The 22,573-nt window shown below is 48.1% G+C and overlaps 1 protein-coding gene across 1 annotated transcript in view; it reads left to right on the top strand.

Annotated features, from left to right (window-relative positions):
• Positions 1-11,259, top strand: part of LOC144163164 (glucose-6-phosphate exchanger SLC37A4-like) — a 30,590-nt gene extending 19,331 nt beyond the window's left edge. Inside the window, exons 8-9 of the mRNA XM_077693985.1 lie at positions 2,181-2,319; positions 10,569-11,259. Coding sequence (XP_077550111.1) covers positions 2,181-2,319; positions 10,569-10,855 — 426 coding nt within the window. The 3' untranslated portion in view covers positions 10,856-11,259. The remainder of the gene's footprint in view (positions 1-2,180; positions 2,320-10,568) is intronic.
• Positions 11,260-22,573: the final 11,314 nt, after the last annotated feature.

The following is a 22,573-nucleotide window of genomic DNA, read 5'->3' as shown; positions in this document are numbered from 1 at the left end:
CTTATGACGTACGAACTTCCCACTGCGCCCAGCGGCTGCGTAGCGGGTACATAATCGTGGCTCAGAAAGCGCTGTCTGAAAAAAAAAAAGTTGCAGCTTGCACTGTGGTGGAAGGCTAGAGAAACAGCGGAGATGAGGGTCGACCTAGCTTCTTTCGGTTTTGCTAAGTTTTGCTAGGTTTTGCAAGGCTTTGGTAAGTTTTGTTAGGTTTTGCGATACCCTTGCGATGCTAGGATATAGTGCTGAGGGGTGAGGCCAAGTTTAGGTGGACTTCACAAGGCCGTTCCGGTCGGTCCCCCACGCTGACAGCGGATCCCCGGTGGGAAGAAGCTATGTCGACCCCCAGCTCCTCTGTTTCTTCAACCTTGCACCACCAGTGCAAGATGCGCCAACTTTTTTGCGTTGGAGTAACCCAAAAAAAGACTATTACCCTTAAAATGGTATAGCAAAGGGTGCGCACACACGCACATGCTCCTTGTGCTCACACTCGAGCAGGCGCTAAAGTCAGCTTCACTGCTATATGGCGCTATCTGAGGTGGTGCACCGTTTACAGGCGGCCCCGTTTTAGTGGCGAGGCACTCTAAGGCCGAGTCTTGTCCGGCGTCCGTGCTCACGGCACAGAACCGTGTAAATCAAGACATCTGTGAACAAAAGTTCACAAAAGGTTAGCAAGAAGAAAAAAGGTTCACAAAAGGTTAAAGAGAGAGAGAGAGAGAGAGAGAGAGAGAGAGAGAGAGAGAGAGAGAGAGAGAGAGAGAGAGAGAGAGAGAGAGAGAGACGCACAGCACCGTGTAAATCGAAACATCTGTGAACAAAAGGTTCACAAAGGTTAATAAGAACAAAATAAAAAGGTTCCCGAAAGATAAGAGAGAGAGAGAGAGAGAGAGATAAAGAGTGCTCCTGGAGAGCCGTGCTGCGCATGCGCGAGGAGCATTGGATTGGATTGGATGGAATTGGATTGAAATGGTTTGGATTGGATTGGATTAAACTGTATTGAATTGTATTTATTTGACTGGAAATTGTTTTAGCAGCAGTAAGCACACTCACGCGTGATTTACGGTAAGAACGATCCCTAGTGCTCCGCCCACTCGTCATGATTCACTTCGTGGAGATGCGTGAATTTTTTTGTTTTGCTAATGCCAACGTACCAAGATCATGCTTAAAAAGCTCCGCTTTTAAAACGAAGATTAAGCAGGAAAGTAGGACGGAAGCACTTCGTCCTGTGTTCTTGTTTACTCTTCTTTGTTCAACAGTGCTTTTATTTTTATGAGCATGTTCCAACACGCCCGACTGGCAGTTCTTCAAACCCTGCATATATCTAGCGAAACGCTGCATCGAGTTTACAGCATCTAGGGAAGGCGCGTAGGGTTTGCACCGCATTACAATTTGGGATAAGTGAATGATAACGTTTACGTGGAATTGTTCATGGCCCCTATCCAGTTAGCAACACTCTTGATTGCGGCGAGGATAGAAAAATTGCACGTCGACACGGCCTAATACATATTCCCGCTACAATGCGGCACATGGAGCGAAACGTAGTTTTGGCTGAATAACAGCCGAAAGCTCTATTTTGACTGAAAATACAGACCATCCGCTGTCGAGGTGCTAATGTTGTATGTCTAAAAACCATTATGATTACGTTTTTTATGCCACTTTCAGCAAGCTCACCTTTTCGGTACTATTTAAAGTCAAACTTGCGGTCACCTCCGAAAGTGTAAATTAATGCAGTAAACCTTAGGGGTAGCAAAATCCTTTTACTCTGCCTTTTCTTGGGACCAGCTGCAGCAGAATGGAGCAAATCATCCTCGCTTTTAGCAACATATTCACACTTGCGGCCGCAAGTTTGAATTAAAATACATTAAAACCTCATTATAACAGCGTCACTTTATTCAGGGCTTTTTTTTTTGCCTCAGCTGCAGTAAATGAAGAGCAAATTATGCCCGCTTTTAACGAAATATACCACTTATAAAAAAAGTTAGTTTCCTGTACCGAGATTGGCCGGCTATAGTTCCTTCTACCTAAAGGAAATATCAGTTGTTAGATTTTAATTTGAAGCCTTTGATGACTAGCTACGCCCATTCCGTGACCAACATGGCTTTGGTAAAAAGGTGTGGATGCAGAAAAGTCACTTTGCGGGCGAAGGTATAAACTACAGCGTGAGCCGTCCTCGCTGTGTCCAGCTCTTCATCAGCGTAGTCGGGTTCGCCCTGGGTGCCTGCCTGTACGGCGCCATGGCCATCTTCGGAGTGGTGGCCTCGGAGCACGTCCCTGCCCACCTGTCGGGCACGTCACACGCCATCGTGGCCTTCGGCGGAAGCCGTAAGTCACGCAAGCTCTCACTCACTCCTCATTTCACATTTCACAACGAGCCTTACTCTCACACACACACTTGTGTGCATACATAACTCGCCACCTGACAGCCGTCGTGCCCTTTGAACAGGCGATACTGCGCATCGCACCGCGCACGCTATCACACTCCGCCCACAACTCTAAGAGATAGCGGTCGCATGCAAGCTTTCTGACGGCCGCATTTGAACATTTGCGTTACAGTTGAACCTCGTTATCGAACACTAATACAGCGAATTATAGGCTGTAGCGAACTGAATACGAACTCTGGTGGGTCACGCCTCGTTTCAATGACATTTTTTTTATAGCGAAAGTTAAACTGGGAGAGCCGCGCGCACTATCGGATATAACGAAGAAATATTTTACCAGCAGGCTGAGAAGCTACTTGGGAAAACTCCTGGCGTCCGAAACGGCACAAGTAAAAAAGCCCCCTTTGTTCGAGGACACTGGAAAATTCCATCCTGCTCAGTGCTGTAAATAGCCACCAGACAATGATCACACCCTTCCTCGAAAAAACAGGAACGCAGGCCTGTTTTGTCAAATAAACTTTGTTCTGTTGTTATTCCCGGTTTCATGTTCTGGTTCATGGAGCTGGAAATGCCACCAGGAGAAAGACAAGGGTTACCGTGTTCATAGTAGGTTTGAAGATTAAAATAATGCGTTTTGTATCAAGGATTTTTGCGGGAGAAAGGTTACCAATTGGTTTGAACCAATTTTTACTCATACTGTTACAACGAATATCTGATATAACGAAATGAATTACTGCCCCGATACTACTTCGTTATAACGACGTTCGGTTTTACTTTCAGCACCCAAGCTGCTGCAGGGCTGCATGGCTCTCAATGCATCCGCCCTATGAACGCGCCTGACTTGCCGTGACATAGCCAGCCGAAGTAAAGAGGGCCCTAGAAGGCTGTTTTTTTACCCTCGCCGCCGGGCAGGTAGAACCACCTCAGTACGTCTCATATATTGGGAAGTATGATGATGATGATGATGATTGGATGTTATTGGCGCAAGGCCAACTGGGGCAAAGAGCGCCAAAACATAGTTATGTATGAGGGATGAAGATCAAAACATTAAAATCGCTCAGCAAGAACGAAAGTAAAATCAATAAAACACAACGAGGATGGCTGGTGTAGAAGGCCAGGTTGTGATTATGCCTGGTATGAAAATAGGTACAGGAAACGCGGTGGGTGTATAGTTGTGGGAAGTGCTTTTGTCGTGTTGTGTAAATAGCCTTGCATTGAAAGAGTATGTGAACTACGGATAGGGCTTCTGCGCACCTGCTACACAGAGGTCTTGAAGACCCCGTGAGCTGATGCGAGTGGGTTGCATGTGTGTGCCCTATCCGTAATCTAGCCAAGGCGACTTCTGTGTATCATTGCGTGAGTCAGTGGTGTATGGTCCCAAGGGCGGTTTTATTACGTGTAATTTGTTGTCTGTCTGTTCCCATCAGTGTGTTTGCCAAGTTTCGCAAAGTTGTTTTCTGATGTGTGCCTTCATGTCTGTGTAGGGTACTGCTGTTACGTCAACTGTTGTTGTACTAAGTGCAGCAGCAACGGCCATTTGATCTGCGGTCTCGTTCCCTTCGATCCCAGAGTGACCTGGCTCCTAGCACACGGTCACTTCGAGGCCTAACGCATATAAAGGCATAATGGTGTTGATTAGAAGATTGACTACATGGTTTTTAGAAGACATTTGTGATTGCACTATCCGCAAAACACTTAAGGAATCAGTATTGATTATGGGCTGTGGAATTTTAGTTTGGAGGATATGGTTCATGACAAAAAGTATACCGTAAGCCTCTGCCGTGAAGTTACTAGTATACACAATCACGGTTTTAGTAATATTGAAGCTGGGTCCGTGCGCAGCACAGGACACAGTGAGGTAGTTTTTTAGGCATCAGTATAAAATTCTGCACACTTGTATTTGTGCTGAGAGGCAATAAGTGTTGCAGGATCGCACTTCTTGGCACTCGTTTTTTGTCAATATGTATAAAAGATAAGTCACATGATATAGGACGAAGGTGCCATGGGGATATAGAGTTAGTCGATTTCATGGTATCTAAAAAGGAGACAGAGTTCTGATGCTTCCTCTCTAGCTGTGTATGAGAAGGGAGAAGAAATAGATAGACTGTTTAAAAGAAGCTGGACTATGGATGTATCATTAAGGACTGACGTAAAAGGATGGTTAGGCATTGAGATTTTAAAAGCATAAAGAAGGTCTATGTAGTTTCGCTGACCTTCTAGGCTCTACTTGTTACATTCTAAATTGAGGCTTTCAACTGTAATTAGTATGGAAAGCCCCCCTTGCAAGGCGAAGCCCGAGGTACAGCACTGAATCCAGCATATTCAGGGATGCTTTAGTCGCTGACCCATAGAGAGAGAGAGAGAAAACATTTTAATGAGCTCAAATGTGAGAGCGGAACCTTAGTCCGGGAATCCATGCGTTGCCCTCGCCGTCTTGGCCCGTGTCACCAGGAGAGTCTGGTCCTCCGGTTGACAGCTGGTCAACAGTGTCTCCCACAGCTCAGGAAAGGAACAGGTGGACAGGGGTGGTAGGGCTGGGTTGTGAGCGCATTCCACAATTATATGCTGGAGGGTACCTAGCTGTGGACAAAACTTGCATAGCGCGGACTACTGTGTGGGAAACAATAAATTCATTCGAACAGGGTGAACGTACGTGCCTGCTTGTAATTGTCGGAGTGTTATTTCCTGAGTTTTGCTGAGGGTTGGGTGAGGGCAGGGGAATACAACACTGTTATAGTCCAGCCGGGATCCTATCATAGCATTATACAGACGTTAAAGGAGTTCTTTGTCAGCACCGTATGATTGGTGGGAGAGGGCTTTAAGAATGTTCATTTTTTTTAGGCATTTCTGTTTGAGCTGTTTTAAGTGAGGAATAAATGTGAGTTTACTATCGAATATCAAGCCTAAAAACTTCGATTCCCCTCTGACAGAAATTAGTAATGAATCCCGCGCTTCCGGGAGAACACAAGTACTTTTTCCAGGGTTCAGTTTAAGTGAAGGAAAGTTTGACATCCACCTAAATGCAGCCATACGGCTACAAAGGAAAGCTATACAGCTTTCTCAGAAACTTCGCAGTTGAAGAAAAATTCGTCCTGGTCCAGGATTCGAACCCGGGACCACTGCTTAACCGGAGCAGTCGCTCTACCAGCTGAGCTAACCAGGTGGCTAGTCGTTAGTAACGCGAAAGCGAATTGATCAACAACTCGAAGTGTAGGAAAGGTGTTAATCGACCAGATTTAGGGGAAATCCCCAAGGTGGAGCAAGTTTCTGTGAAGGAAAGTTTGACATCCACCTAAATGCAGCCATCAGGTTAAGCAGTGGTCCCGGGTTCGAATTCTGGACCAGGACGAATTATTCTTCGACTGCGAAGTTTCTGAGAGAGCTGTATAGCTTTCCTTTGTAGCCGTATGGCTGCATTTAGGTGGATGTCAAACTTTCCTTCACAGGGTTCAGTTTAAAACCGTTTATGTCCGCCCAGCCAGCAAGTTTGTTCACCCCAAGCTGGACTTGGCATTCACAAATTGAGAAGTTACACGACTTAAAAAATATTTTACCGTCATCAACATAATCGAACAGGAAATGTTTGGTGGCAATGCCTTCCGGAGTGAGTTCATCTTAACAATAAATAGTGTACAGCTTAACACACCGCCTTGAGGGACGCCATTTTCATGCACATATACATTGGAAAGTGCACGGCCAATCCTTCCTCGAAAGGTTCTTTCCGACATGTAGCTAGCGAGGGTGTTCAGCATGTTGCCGGAAACGCCAAATGACTTGAGAGGACTCAAGATGCCGTACCGCCAGGCCGTGCCATAGGCCTTTTCCATATCGAAGATGACTGTTATGCAAAAGTGGTTATGAATGAAGGCATTTTTTACACATGATTCCAACGCGACCAGTTGATCCTTGGTGGATCTCCCCGCCCTTAAGCCAGCCTGGCAGCTCTCGAGAAGACCAGTGTACTCTAAGAAGTACATAAGTCTCCTATTGATCATCTCCAGCAGCTTACACGGTCAGCTTGTCAGGGCGATGGGTCGATAACTTGCGAGAGACGAGGGGTCCTTCCCCTCCTTTAGAAAAGCCACTACTACGGCATCAGTCCTGAACTTTAGAATTTGCCCCGAAATCCATAATTTGTTGCGGAAGTGTAGGAGTGTTTCAAGTGTGTCAGCGTGTAGGTGTTGTAACATTGTGTATGTAATGTTGCCTGCGCCTGGAGCTGAAGGCTTACAAGTGCCGAGCGCTATCTTCAGCTCCGGAGTGAAAAGGGGGAGTTATATGAGGTGTTAGCTGACTTATTATCTTGCAAGGACTCTTTTCACAGGGTGTTTTGTGTTGCATGAAAGTGTTAGTGTAATGTGCTGAACTGGACACGTGTTGGAAGTGTTGTGCGAGTGTGTTAGCCTGGTTTTCGAGTGTGTCCCCTGTTGTACTAACCAGGGGCAGGCTGTGTGTCGATGCCCTTTGAGTTTTCGTATACGTGTCGAGACCATGTGTGTGTCGGTGTACGAGTTTATGGATGTCAAGAAGGTGCACCGTCTCTCTCGTTTTGCTCCACGGCGCACACGTTTTTCAAACGCCTTTGCCCGTTTCAACAAAAGGAGGTTACCCGACGTGGTGTACCCACGAAGGACACCCCACGCCTTGTTCTGGGCCTGTCGCGCCCGCTTACAGTCCTCATTCCACCACGGCCTCCTCTGGTTACGCAGGGCACCAAAGGCGTGGAGAATTGACTTTTCGGCAGTGTCGAGGATGTGCGCCGTGAGGAGTTTGGTAGCTTCTTCCACGTGTAGGTGTCTTATGGACGTGTAGTGTAGTATATATGTCTCTGTAAATGTGTATTCCAGTTTGCTCTTTCTTCATTGAACCTGTTCTGGGAAGATGAACTGCTTGGGCCTTTACCTATATATGTTAGTGAGGTGGGAAAGTGGTCACTACCATATGGGTCTGTGCCCACACCCAACTCAAGACATCGAAAGAGAATTGCAGAACCAATAGCCAAGTCAAGATATGAGTATGTGTTGTGTACTAAGTTATGGTATGTCGGCTGTTTTTCGTTGAAAAGGCATGCTCCTGTGGTTGCTAAACTTTTCTATCAGGCGACCTCGGGCATCCGTGTGAGAAGAGCCCCAAAGAGAATTGTGGGCATTAAGGTTGCCTGTGAGGATATATGTTTCGGGCAGCTCGTCAACCAGCGCCTCGAAGTCAGAGCCCGAAAGTGCAAAATCAGGAGGAATGTAAGTGGAGCATGCCGTTATCAACCTTTCAAATATTATTGTGTGGATTGCTACAGCCTCAGGGAAAGTGTTTAAAGAGATAGGGTGGAATGCTAAGGATTTCTGGGCGATTATTGCAACACCGCCCGAAGAGTGTGTGCAGTCATACCTATCCTTTCTGAATACCATATGACTATTCGAGAAACTTGTGTGATTGGAATTTAAATGTGTTTCTTGTACACACATTACACTTGGCTGATTAGCATGCGGGATCTCGTAAACATCGTCAAGATTATTAAGAATGACTCTGCAGCTCCACTGAACAATATTTTCTCTTCCTATTATTTAGTGATCAGAGATACTGGAGTGTGACTATTTATGTAGGGTCTTTAGGGGCTTGGACTCCTGAAAAAGTTTTTTTTTTACCTTCTCTGGAGGTTTGGACGAAGGAACCCGCTCTTTCCGCTGTGAAGCAGCCGGGAAGGGGACCACATCCATCTCCCCATCAGATGACAGGGGGTTGCCCGGCGGACCGGACCCCCTGGACTTGGCACCCTTTCCGGTGCCCTTCGTTCGAGCCGCGACCGCCGAAGGCGTCAGGAGCGCCCTGGGTGGCACAGTCGGTGCGGAAGGAGTGGGAACTATCACGGGTGCCTCCGTCTTCATCTCCTCCGTGCCCTCGCGTGTGCTTTGGGTCGGTGGAGAGGAAACAGTGGATGCAGCGGCATCCCCAACAGACGTGGTTGCCACCATACCCGCTGCTGGCTCAGCAAGCGGTGTGGGGGCGGGACGGGCCGCCAGGGGCAACCCGAGGGGGTGGGGGGGGGGGGGGGGCGGTAGCGGGACCAGGTCCGACTCGCGGAACTGGGTCCCCGCCAAAACCAGACGACGCTCCGCCTCCCGGCGAGCTGCGTCGGTGTACCTCCCCAGGGAGAAAGAGGCGAACCTTTTTTCGCGCCTCTGGGAAGGTGATGTTTTCCGTGATTTTCAGGTTGATGATCTCTTTTTCCATCTTGTGATGAACATTTTGCACAAGTTATTTTGCCACGACAGGATGTGGTGCAATGCCCGAACTGTTGGCACTTTAAACAGCGCCCCGGCTTCGGGATGTATGGCCGGATGGAACAATGAATGAAACCTGCTTTGGTGGATTCTGGAAATGTGGAATAGTCAAATGTCAATATTATGTGCTGTGTTGTGATTTCCTTATCATCTCGCCGCATGGTGATGCGCCTCACGGCCTTCACACCCTGGTCTTTCAGGCCTTCGAGGAGATCGGCTTCCGTCACATTCATCAGATCTGGCTCAGAAATAACACCCTAAGAGCTATTGAGGCTTCAATGGGGTGTGATTCTGATGTCCAGATCTGCCATGCGATTCTGGGTGAGGAGGCTTGTGGCTTGCTGGTGAGTGTTAACCTCAACCAGGACTTCGCCGGTTCTCAGTTTCTTGGCTGCGAAAGACTTTCCCAGGATGCCTTCAAGGAATTTAGAGATGAGGAACACAGACTGGAAAGAAACAGGGTTTGACTTGTCAAGAGATTCAACAATCAAGTAGCGTGAAAGTTACCCGGCTTCGGGAAAGAGACGGCTGGAAGTGGTAATAATGAGCCTTCGGATCATGCTTGGAAGGGGGGGGGGGGGGGGGCTTTGATTTACCATATGGCCTAGAAAGAAACCAGGGGACGGGGGTACTTTCTTCTGTAACCTTACCCTGATAGTCAGAGAGGTCCCGGAGCTCCCTGCCTGGTAAACCGCCTCGTAAATCGCCGGATCTTGACCACGACTACGACGGCCACCATTCGTAATTTCTTACCCTCCACCTATAAACACATGGTCACGGTAGGCTACAACTTATGTTTGGGGGATCGGGGTCCGCGGTGTTGCCAATACTGTCACCAAGATTACTCAAGGTTCCCCGTGCGGGGAAGTAGACTAGCGAAACAAAGCAATGTTGCTTAGAAAAAAAAATAACATACCATCACACAAACGTAATGCAATAGTTTTAGCGTTTGGCCTGCCTTGCACATTCTGCCTCCTCCGTTAGGGTAAGTTATCGTACTTATGATCTTACATTACCGTTATAATTTCGCCAAGTACTGTAATAGTATGCCACGTGGCAGCTATGTTTTGCTCCCTTCCCCGCTCCGTAGGTCTGCTAGCTGTGGAGCATGCTTTAAAAGCAAGGTTACATGATGAAATCGACGCTGACATGTAAACAGCTGTCTCCTTCCCTGTGATAACCAAAGCCTTTTTTTAAAAAAGAAAAACGCTAAGAACTTGCAATATCCGACTTGTACCCACCTAGCGTTAAGTGTTCATATTATTATAAAAAATAAACGTGACGTACAATTTTTTGTTTCTCATACATATCAATCTAAGTCAAGCGAAGTTAACCTGTGGGGTCGCCCACTGCTTCAAATGTTTTCTTTAATATTTGGATCACTTGTTGGCAGTTTGCAGTAAGATTGGTGTCATTGCTATCGGAACAAAGCAGTCTTTTTTAACGAACCAAACATGTATATTGTAAAGGCGCACTGGTGCGCACCATTGCGGTTCATCGAGGATGCTAGTAGTTCGAGAGAGTTGAGATAGTAAACATTTATTTCGCAACGCATGTCCGGGTCCGCGCTCCATGAGGTTAACGTCAGACAATCTTCCCGGATGGTGAGCCGATGATTAAGAAGGGTTTGTCCACTACGAGGTGTGGTCGTTGCGGTGTGTGGGCTCTGGGGCAGGTCCAGTAAGTGTGGGTGATCGCGGGTATGGAGCCGCACACTAGACGATGCGGTCTGTATGGACAGTTCTGTATTCGGTTCACCACGTGGTCGTTTGGTAGGGAGCGTGTTCGTGCTTCTTTTAGTAGAGTGGTGTACTTCCCCGGTAGACAACGAGACGGTCTGGGCAGTTCTCTGGGGGCTATTCGGAGTGTCTTCGTGTCCGAGGCTAACCTGCGTCCATGTCTTGCGCGTGCGCAGTGGGCGGCGTGATATCCGGCCTCCCTCTCAGCCTCGTCGCCGAGCGCTACAGCTGGTCTGCAGTGTTCTTGCTACTGGAGGTCATCACGGCCTTGACGGCGCTGACGCTCTTCGCCGGCTTGAAATTCGACTCGAAGCTCAAGCCCAGCGTCACCGGCCGGCAGCAGAAAGCACTGGCGGTCGTGCCCGCCAGCAACCAGATTGTGGCGGCGGACCCTCATGCCCAGCTTGAACGCGATGAGCAGTTGTCATTGGCCACAGCGGCGTTACCGAACGGAATATCCTAAACAGTGCCCTTCTGGTATTTTAACGTTTATAAAGCAAACGTGATCGTCACCTAGAGTCTTCAGTTGATGCGAGTTTGCCGGCGTAAGAAACCAAACGGCCATTTCTTTTCTGAGCCTTCTTCAAGGACACATCCCCTAGAACCGTGGGCGGTGTGCAGTGTGCGTGCGCGCGTGTGCCTGTGCGTGACTTTCGCGGGCGGTGTACTGAAGGCGAAAGTCACAAGACAAAGCCATTGGCTTGAGGGAGCGGAAAAGATGCGCTGCCGTGGTGTAAGTGCACGATACGGACACACCTTCCATTTTTCCTCCTTATCCCAAGTCACTGAACTATATAGGAGAGTTGACCGCATGCGCACTTTGCGAGCATCTCAAATGGTTGTCGCTATATTAGCTGCTCAGCTGTAGCAGCCAGGGTGTCGGAACGAAAGGAAAACCTGAAACGAAAAACGAAAAAAAAACGATATTTTTGGCCGGAACGAAAAATAGAACGAAACGTTACTTATAATTTCGTTCCGGAGCGAAACCGAAAAAAAAAATGTTTCGGTTTTCGGTTCGAGTAGAAAGTGCGTTCGAGTACGTGCGCTCTTGTGCAGATGCTTTAAGGCTGATTGAATGGACCTTTTCCGAAAAGCGATCTGCGCATGCTTGGGCTGCCGGCCCGCCATTCTTGGAAGTAACCCCTGGCGAAACAAACAAAAGGGCGCCCCCTCAGCTTGCTGCTTGGGGAGCGGCTATGATTCCTAGGGCATCACGTTTTTATTTCCTCTTTTCGGACAGTTCTCAGTGAGTTCGTTTGTGCACTCAAAAAAGGCTGCGTGGAGCGGGCATTCTCGTCGCTAAAGCTAATTTTTATCTGACGAGAGTTCTCGCCTTTCACCTACTTGAGGACGTGCTGCTTCTGAGGTCATATTCAGTGCCGTAAGATGTGCCTGAAGAAGTGCTTCAGTTTTTGTGTGCAGTTGTGAGTGCTCTTTAACCACTTTAATTTTTACCAGAAATCAATAAACATCGCTTTTCGTTTTTCTTTTTTTTGTTCTCATTTTTTTCGCGCAAACATGAACCGTTATGAACCGTTACGAACCGTTATATTTTTCGTTCCGGAACTAAAACGAAACGGAACTTTTCTCTATGGAACGAAAGAAAAAACGAAACTAAAAAAATTTGGTTTCGACACTCTGGTAGCAGCCTGCCAGTTTGTTTCGGTGGCCGTGGCGTGTTTCGTTATTGTCATTATTCTTTATTAAAGAGGGGTGACTCAAGGTCTATAGCCAGGGATGGGGAAGGTGGTAAAGGAGGTGGAAGCGTCTACATTTTCTTGTGTATCCCCGTGGTAGTTGTGAAAGTCCGCACGGACAATACAGTTTCTTTTGGGTGGGCCCTTCCCAGAGGAGATGGTGCCCACTCCTGGAGGGTCTTACTGCTCGGCGGAAGATGGGCTCTTCTCTCCGCCGCGAGCCGCGAGCACTCCCACAGCATGTGCTGCATTGTGGGCCCCGTTGGCACGTGACACGAGGAGCAGGTCACGATGGTGGCCTCCGTGTTGTTCTCGAGGGGTTTCCTCAGGTGTCCACAGTTTGCCCCCGAAGTTCCGTAATTCATCGCTCCATTTTAGTTGGCCCCCGCCTCCCATGACTGAACTTCGAATGCTACCTGTTTTCAGATCATTCATAGCGAACGGGGAGAAAAGACGAGGAATCAACGCTGAAAGACGCGGAAATTCCTTGGAGCATATTCCTCATATTTTTTCTCCAGACCATTTTGTACACTGCTCATTGGGGGGGATTAGCCTGTAATTCGCGTTTTATATTACGGGAGTAACAGATTACATTACTTCTGGTCGCTAAAATGAGCAGTGCCTTTCCAAATTTCAAGTTTTTCTGATCATAATGACAGTAAAAGCAAATAGGTTTATCTAGTTTAGCATAGTTTAGCGCTCCCAGAAAACAAATATACCGTTGTCTCGTGTGGCATTTCTAAACCGAACTAACAAACCGACGAAATGAGGAAAACAATTTTTCTCCGTGTTGCAATTTTCGCACTTTTGACGGGAAAGGTTGAAAGCTTGAACCGGAGTGTAAATTTCGTAAGTTTATAGAGACATATTAGGAATATTTTTACAGGTTTCCGAAATTGTATTCACTAATATAAAAGGAGGTCACAAACTGTTTTACGAAGAAAGCGGCGTTCTCTGGCGCAGCATGAACTTGAATACGGCTTCGCCATCCCACCTTTCCAGCGTCTTTTTTTCTGGAACAAAAATACTGAAATACAATGTAATTGAAAAAAATAATCGCGATCTGGGTGCAACTAGTTTACTGTAAGCGTTAAATCTACCACTGAAGTGCGCCGGTCTCGGATGCACAGCTTTTGCTGCCGGGGATGAAGTGGCCGTCATGTGAAAACCAGCGCAGGTATAACATCAGGTACCCGACGTTATAAGACACATGTCCAGCTGAGATATGCCCAGGGAGCCTATTTGAGGGGCGTTTTTTTTTTTTAAATGAGTCAAGTGTACGTGAACAGAATTTCAGAAACCAACGAAAATTTGTTAGCGTACCTAAATGAAACGGTGTCAAAGCTAACTTCCCCGAGCCAACATCTAAAACTTATCATATAATAGCTTTGATGGCATACAGTCTATGTCTGGTCACAAATGTTCGCTTGTTTCTAAAACTTTCAGGTGGATTGGGCTCATTTCGAAAAAAAAAGCTCTTCATTTGCTTTATTCAACACAACACATTTTGGTGGGCTGTTTTCCAATCCCGCCTCCATCTTCGGAGGCACTCAAATTATAAAAATCGAACCTTTATTTCAATTAAAGGTCTATGCATCGTCTTGCATGTCAGTGCTGGGAGCTATCGGCTTCTTTAGGTGTCATAAAAGCCTTAGTCGCAGGATTTGCATTGCCACTTCCCGAGACAGCTGGAGATGGGCCCTTCCACGGCAGGTGGGCCTTTATGAAGGTTCTCCATACTGCTCTCGATCGTGTGAATGGACGGTCTTCACAGCAGGAGGTAGGGTGGCTCGCTCCCTGGCTAGCATTCTGGCCGCGCAGCCGACGACTCTAGGGCAGCGGGCAGGACCACGACTGTGTGCTTGCTCTGCGTTGCGTGATGCAGATACGAGAAAGGGTAGAGACACACACGTAATTCGTAAACTCTCTCCGCGGCTTCGCAATCACCGCCGTGCAGCTAAAAGAACCTTGCTTCCGAATAAGGTTTACCGACAATCGGCCCCGGTGAACGCCTAGGGACCACACGGGCGCACTTTCGATAGACGCAGCATAGTATACAAGCACTACGTCTGTTATGTTAGCACTAAGCTCATGATTTTCTCCTTTTCACATTTATCTCCGCTGTGATGAACGTCCAAGCGGATTTTGCTCTGTACACGTTAAATTGTAAAAAAGACAACTAGGGCATTCTGGTGGGTTTAATTACGCAGGAAAAGAACTGACCATAAAAAGCAACATTTGATCAATCACAGCGCCATTCTGAAGGCGCTTATGTATTGCTGCAACACCCCATACATGTCTCCCTGTATGTACGTATGTCTGTCTGTATGTACACACACACACACGCATATATATATATATATATATATATATATATATATATATATATATATATATTAATAACCATATATATTGAGGGAGACGTCAAGGGCAGCCGTCACCCAGACGAGACGTCGCAGAGGCAGTGGAAACAACGCGTTTATTCTGAGCGGCAACCCAGAACTCCAGCACCAGGAATCATGATGAGGATGGGTATGAAGAAGAGATGGGGTACGGCATGATGGTAATAATGGTCGTGAGGAGCAGACAAAGTACACGATGAAGTGGCCACGACAGTACACGGGCACTTGTCCATGTCTCCTCGAAGTGGGCTCTAGCGCATCGTACAGATTGATGCTCACATTTCCCCCCTCTTCGCGGAAGCGACCGGCTGGGATTAGTTTATGGAGAGCGAGGAGTGAACGGTTTCAGCCGGGACACATGCACGATCTCTGTGCCCCTGTAGCGGCGATCCGAAGGAAGAGAACAAGGCGCGACGCGATAATTGACGGGGGAGATTTCTTCCAGGATGGTGTAGGGGCCAAGAAATCGATGAAGGAATTTCTCACATAATCCTGGCTTGCGAATTGGCGTCCAAAGGAGTACCTTGTCACCAAGGCGGAACTGAACAGCACGATGCGTGGCGTCATATCGAAGTTTCCGGTCTTCTTGGCAGGCTTCCGAGTGCAGGCGAGCAAGGCGACGGCAGCGGGCAAGGCGTGAGACAAACTGTTCGGAGAAGGGGCTTGATGTAGACACAAGAACAGAAAAGAATGCGGTATCCAGAATAAAAGACGGGTGGTGGCCGAAAACGAGGAAAAATGGCGAATAACTAGTGGTACTTTGAACAGCGCTGTTGTATGCGAATGTAACGTATGGGAGAATTGTGTCCCAATTTGAATGGCCGGGACGAATGTACATGGAAATCATGTCAGACAAAGCACGGTGGAAGCGCTCAGTTAGTCCGTTTGTCTGCGAATGGTATGTGGACGTGGTTTTGTGGACTGTATGAGAGGCTCGGAGAACTCCTTCGAGAAGGTTGTACCAAAAAGTCCTGCCGCGATCGCTCAAGGCTACTCGAGGGGCGCCATGACGCGAGAGGATCGCGCGTAAAAAGAAATCGGCGACCTCAGTAGCACAACCAGAACGAACTGGAGCTGTCTCCGCGTACCTTATGAGGTGGTCTACGGCTGTTACGACCCAGCGATATCCGGCAGTCGTTGGAGGTAGTGGGCCGTAGAGGTCAATTCCCACAGTGTCGAATGGTACTGACGGGCAAGGAATGGGCTGTAGAAGTCCTGCAAGCGTGGAAGTCGAGCATTTGCGCTGCTGGCATGAGCCGCACGACGCAATGTAGCGGGCAACACAGGTGGCAAGGCCAGGCTAAAAAAAGCGGCTCCGGACGCGATCATACGTCGTATGAAAGCCTAGATGTCCAGCTGTCGCATCATCATGCAGGGCTTGTAGTATCTTAGGGCGGAGGGAGCGCGGCGCAACGGGAACCCATCTGTAACCTGCGGGGTGGTAGTTGGGATGGTGAAGGACTCCGTCTAAAAGCTGAAATTATTGAAGTTGACGATGGCAGCGGCTGTTCACAGGATGTTTGGTTCCGGTAAGGTATTCAATTATTCCACGGCAGTAGGGATCAGATTGTTGAAGTGCTGCCAAGTCATACACGTTGTCAGGCGCTATGTGGCTGACAGGGGCAATGGGAAGTGCCGTTCCACGCGACGTGGTCGCAGATGGAGCTTCGGATGACTCCAGCGGACATCGTGAGAGGGCATATGCATCAAGGTGCTTCCTTCTGGACTTGCAAACGACTGAAAGTCATATTCTTGCAGTCGAATAATCCAGCGTCCTAGGTGTCCCGATAGGTTTTTCAGTGACTGAAACCCATGGAGGGCATGGTGGTCTGTCACGACAGTAGAGGAACGGCCGTATAGGTATGGGCGGAGTTTCTGAACCGCCCAAACAACAGCGGGGCACTCCTGCTCGGTAATAGTGTAATCCTTCTCAGTGGGACAGAGAGAGCGGCTGGTGTAGGAAACAACCCTTTCCCTGTGTTGGTCATCAGCCTGCAAAGCACAGCATCAATGCCATGTCCACTGGCGTCAGTATGCAGAATAACCGGTCGGGACTCGTCAAAATGACAGCGTACTGGACCGAAAGTAAGTGCTTGTTTTAACTCTCGGTAAGCCTGTTCACGTTCATCAGACCACACAAAGGGTGTTCCGGAGTGCATGAGCTTGTTGAGGGTGGAAGAAATAGCAGCAAAATTTCGGACAAAGCGACGGAAGTACGAGTCCAGACCTAAGAAGCTGCGCAGATTCTTTTGTTGTAACGGGGGGGGGGGGGGGGGGGGCGGAAAGTTGATTACAGCAGCAATTTTCCCAGGATCAGGCCGAATACCGTCCTAGCTCAATACTTGCCTCCAACTTTAATGCTTCGACTAGCGAAGCGGTACTTCTTGGTGTTGAGCTGAAGCCCCGCATTGGAAAGACAGGTGAGAACTTCGTCCACTAGCTTTAGGTGCTCAGCGAAAGTTGAAGAAAATATAACGATGTCGTCGAGATAGCAGAAGCATGTTTTCCACTTGACACCGCGGAGGTCAGTGTCGATCATTCGTCCAAATGTTGCAGGGGCGTTGCAAAGCCCGAATGGCAAAACATTAAATTCATAGAGCCCATCGGGGGTGAAGAACGCAGTCTTCTCTTTATCGTCCTCATGCATGGGGATCTGCCAGTACCCCGAGCGCAGATCAAGACTTGAGAAATATTCGGCGCCTTATATGCAATCTAGGGCGTCATCAATCCATGGCATCGGGTAAACGTCCTTTCGGGTAATTTTGTTCAATGCGCGATAATCGACTCAAAATCGCACCGATTCGTCCTTCTTCTGCACTAGTACAACCGGAGAAGACCACGGACTAGTTGACGGCCGAATAATGTTCCGCTGAAACATTTCGGTGACGTTGTCACTGATAATTTTCTTTTCTGATGAAGACACACGGTAAGGACGGCGGTGAATAATGCGAGACCCGTCGGTTTCGATGCGATGCGCTGCCACCGATGTCTTACCCAGTATGGTACAATTACAGTCGAATAAAGATTTATGCTTGTTCAGAAGCTGCAGTAACGACTCAGCTTCAGCCGGGGAAAGGCCAAAGCTCATTGTGGCGGTTAGAGAAGAGTCAGGAGAGTCGGAAGTGAGATGAGTAGGAGATGAGACCGCACAGAGAGGGAAAATACAGGCTGCAGCAGAGCCAGCAACAGTAGCAATGGTGGTGCGCCGAGGTACGATCATTGGCTCACGATTGGTGTTAACTACGATAAGAGGAGCAGTTCCCTGTGAAAAGCGCACGAGACTCGGAGCGATCACCAGCCCTTTGGGAAGAAAGCGAGGAGAGGGAATGATGAGAACGTCACCATCGCAAAACGGATTGGAAATAACCGAGATGACTTCCTCACAGCCAGGATCCAAGACATAATCCACGCTGGCTATTAAGCGCTGCTGCGGCGTGCCATCAATAGTTGAATCATCCATTTACGTCAGTTCCATGTCTGGGAGGTGACAGGATATAATAGCGGATGCAACGAGAGGAAGTCCCACCCTAAAATGATAACAAAGGAAAAAAAAACTGGCAGAGCAGTTCGGTAAACAAAAGGAAAGTAATACGTGGCCCAAATGCAGAACGGTTGCGTAGAACTTACTACAAAGCTGGATGCTGGCCAGCACAATGAGCTCGTCACATGACGTCATTGGTATAAGGACGACAGTGGTGATCAACCAGCGCTAGCCACCAAGCAAACAGGGCATGCACTACGTTTCTAATCATTATCTTGACTCACAAAGAGTCACAAGCCACTTGGTTACACCTTCATTGTCATACTCGACTGTTCGCGTAAACGAAAAGTTATCGAGAAGATCGCGCATCTTATACGGATAAGTCAGGAAGGTATGGGGAAAGAAACAAAGCCCGCCATTAGAATTGGCCTTCGACGAACAGTTACGACATCATAAGGGTAGAAAACTTACCCATTCAGAGCTTGTTCGGCCTCCACAAGAAATGTCTCCTTTCCCGACGAGGGTCACCCATAAAACACCTGCAACCGAAGTCAGGGAAGTTGACTTAAGAAATACCGCAGCATAACGGAAAGAATGCACCTACGCGCTCTTCCAACTGCTGAGTTAGTAATCATAGCGGCGCATCAAATTTCCAGAGTGCACACGCAACTGTTGAACATTGGACGGGGGCACGAAACCGATTGAGACTGCCGATGACCCCAAGCGAAGAGAGACAGACAGACAGACAAATTAAAAGGGCCATAAAATAAAATAAAAGCCCAACCCGTACCACATACGTATCACGGGTGACGCCAATTAAAAATAAACAAACTGGACCGAAGTCAAAAAGAGTTTTTACGAGACAGGAAAAGAAGAAAGAAAGAAGAAAGAAGAGATCTATCACGCGAAACCGAGGCAATGGAGGGGAGGCAATCAGCGGTATTTTTTTTAACTAATATGTGAAAGCTCGGTTATGAATAAACGTGTCTTTTTTCATACATGTGATCTTGATGTGCAAACGTATATGCAGTTTAAGTGCTTCCTCGATGGTGCTTCCTCGATGATGCTTCCTCGTGCTCAATGTTGACTCCTCTTGATCTTCCGTCTTGATCTTCCGTCTTCGTTCTCTGCCGTGATTCGGTCTGCATCTTCCCCTGTCCTGCTGTCCCTTGTGCCCTGGTAGACCTTCTGTAAAACTCAGAAACTGATTACTTCCCCAACCCCTCTTCCCCGTGTTTTTCCTCTCTTTTACTTCGTATTGAATCTTGCTGTTACTGATGTTCCAACCTGAACTATCTTGATTGTGGTTTCACCTTGTTTCTGTTACTGATATCCCTGCCTGAGCTATCTTGATTGTGGTTGCAAGTCGCGTTTTACGGAAATTTGTCAGACTTTCGCTACTTCCCACTCCTCCAACTTATACTCCTTTTATAATTTGTACTTCTTACTTTATATTACACTATTGCTCTTATGTCGTGTTTATCGCTCATTATCAGTAATGTATGATCTCGTGCACCCCGTTACGCGATTATATCTGCCACCTAACCTCAGATATTCTCAAGCGGGTGCGGCCACTCTAACCTCTTCCTCTGTTCCTTAAACCCTACTGTACATATATAGTTGTACCCTTTTACAATAGTTTTTTTTTCATCCCCTTTGAACCCTTCCTAATTTCATGTGTGCCTCTTTTACTTGGTCTTCTATTTTTGGTAAAAGAGCACTAAAACACACCAATAGGTCCACAATTGTTATTGTGCCCCTCTGAGTGACCAGCCCTGGTTGATATCCCTGTTTGAATCCCTGCCCACCCTGTTTATAATATTCCCACTAATCTAATACAGTTCCGTGCTCTTCTTAAACATACCTCCCATGGGGGAGGGTATTTGTCCACCTCTTCCCACAAAAGCGAAGAGAGACAGTTCGGGGCCATATATAACGCGCCGCGGTGGCTCAGTGGCTAAGGCGTTGCGTTGCTGAGCACGAGGACGCGGGTTCAATTCCCGGCCGCGGCGGCCGCTTTTCTGATGGAGGCGAAAAGCAAAAACGCCCGTGTGTACGGGATTTCGGCGCACGTTAAAGATCCCCAGGTGACCAACATTAATCCGGAGCCCTCCACTACGGCGCGCCTCATCGCCTGCGCTGCGTCGGCGCGTTAAACCCTACAATCAACCATCGTGCCATATATCGGGAGAATTTGAAGCGGTTAAGGCGGGTTGGTGGCCCCATATCGGCGGCTCGGTAATAACTCAGGCAGTCGCCATTCTCGCTGTGTCAGACGGATAGCTGAACGTGCGCCATTACGGCACTGCGGTGTGGCGGATGCGACGCGCGTGAGAGAGCTAGGACTTGTGCGGAAATGAGGAAACGGTTCGTCTGCATGATTCGCCTTTATCGTGCCGCGCGACTCTTCTTCCGTGTCGAAATTCTCACAGCACCTCTGCCGCCAGGGTCGCACCGGTTCCGCCATGTCGGGGTTCGCGAGCCTATCCAACGCAACACGTGCAACGTTGTGTCAGAATTTGGGGCCCTTTAGCAGCCTCCTGTTCACTCGAGCTTTTTGCTGAATTCTTCGTCTGAGTTAGCCTACGAATGCATGGTTTGAAACATCTCGTTCTCGACTATTCTTTCAGCGCAGTTATCACTTTTTCGGAAGGGAGTAGAGAGTAGGAAAAACTTTAGCGTTCCTTGTAATTGTGGGCGTGTTTATTTCGAATTAATCTTCCTCCTTCTGTACACGACCAGTCTTCGCAGAAAATTCCGTTCAACGCCATCCTTTTCATTCTTACGGGCAGAAAAGAATGCGCAGTTCTTGGTCCACTGTCGTACGTAGAGGGTTTGAGCCACAGAGGTTAAATTAGCGCGCCAGGAAGGGCACCGCCTTTGCAAGTAAAAGCGGCGTTGTCATATGACGGTACGCGACCAACACTCCGGCACACAAAATGACCACCACTGTTTCAAACTCAGTTTTCTTTATAGGAAACCCAAGAAAGCCCTGCAAATGACGTTTCACCATTTGGGATTTGTGGTGCCACGAATCGCGCGGGGAGAAAGGGGGGTACTGGTTTTTGCATCTTTTTCTTTCGACGTTATTAAACAACTACCGGCTGCCACAAGCTGCGTACTTTTATCCTGGACACCGTAATCTACTGATATGTATAGATAGAAAAATACATATCAGTACATTACAGTGTCTACAATAAAATATTAATAATAATAATATTTATTAGTAAAAAAAGTCATGTACATAATCAGGCTTACCTAAGCCGCAACGGGCTTGTCTGGCAGAGCCTGGGAGGCGACAAGCGTTAAAAAAATAAAAGTATGCAGCATGTGGCCGCCGGTAGTTGTTCAAAACCGTCGAAAGAAAAACATGCAAAAACCAGTATCCCGCGCGCGATCAGTGACATCGCAAATTGCGAATTGCGAAACGTCCTTTGCAGACCTTATTTGTGTTTTCTATAAAGAAACTGAGTTTGAGACAGCGGTGGCCATTTTGTGTACCGGATAATGACAACGCCGCTTTTACCTTCAAAAGCGGTGCCCTTCGTGGCGAATTCATTTAACCTCCATGGTTCAAACCCTCTACGTACGACAGTGGACCAAGGACTGCGCATTTTTTACTGCGTCATAAAAATAATAAAGCTGGACGCAGCCCACGAAGTGCAGGAAACAAAAAATTACGCCCACCTCCCCTCGCGGCAACCCTAGTGTGATGCGACGCTGAGGGGGGTTCAAGCGCAAGCGGAGAGCAACCGTCGACCGAAAGGCCGCCGGAGAGCGGCACACCGGTTATATGCGCAGCGCACCCGAAGGAGAGGAGACCGCGGAAGAAAGAGTACTGCACATGCGCCGGCGCCAGTGTGTCTGCCGCGGCTATGACGCAAGACAATCCAACACAATCCACTTTAATCCAATCCAATCTAAATCCAATCAAATCCAATCCAAGCCAATCCATTCGAATCCAATCCAATGCCCCTCGCGAGAGAGGGGCATCGGAGAGGAGAGGGGGTGAGCGGCGGAGAGCGTAGCTCACGCGGCGAGGAGAATGGGGGAGGGGCGGACGACAACAACGCCGACGACGCTGCATGGACAAGGCGAGTGAATGAGATGCAGTCGCATCTAAAACACGTTTGTAATTTACGGTTGAGCATAATTCCTAGCCGACTAGCTTAACTAAACTTGGAAGGGCTGGACCTTTATTCTAGACGACATACATGGAGCTGTCTGTTTCCTTCCCGCGTCGTGGGAGTCGTACTGTCAGTATAACCCACCCGTCCAATCCTCTCGACCACCGAGGGCACCACTCAGGTCACGTTGGGCCATGTGCCGTCTACGTTTAAACCTCCCGCCCCATAATGGACATGCCATCAGTAAAGGCATGAAACCTATAGCTGCGCGTGCAACCCCATCATCCCTCCACTACCAACCCGTGAACTACCAAACCGGCAAGCGGTTATGCCAGCGCGCTCATTTAACCCCACTGGCTCAAACCGTCGTACGACAGTGGCCCAAGACAGTGGACCAAACATTCTTTTCTGAGTCGTAATAATAAAAAGGATGGCGTTGAACGGAATTTGCTGTGAAGACTGGTCGTGTAGTGA

The sequence above is a fragment of the Haemaphysalis longicornis genome, unplaced genomic scaffold, assembly GCF_048455015.1.
Source record: "Haemaphysalis longicornis isolate Haplotype H1 unplaced genomic scaffold, Haemaphysalis longicornis Haplotype H1 scaffold_12, whole genome shotgun sequence".
Classification (NCBI taxonomy): domain Eukaryota; kingdom Metazoa; phylum Arthropoda; class Arachnida; order Ixodida; family Ixodidae; genus Haemaphysalis; species Haemaphysalis longicornis.
The sequence above is the reverse complement of the archived record's forward strand: the minus strand, read 5'-3'. Positions and strand labels throughout refer to the sequence as shown.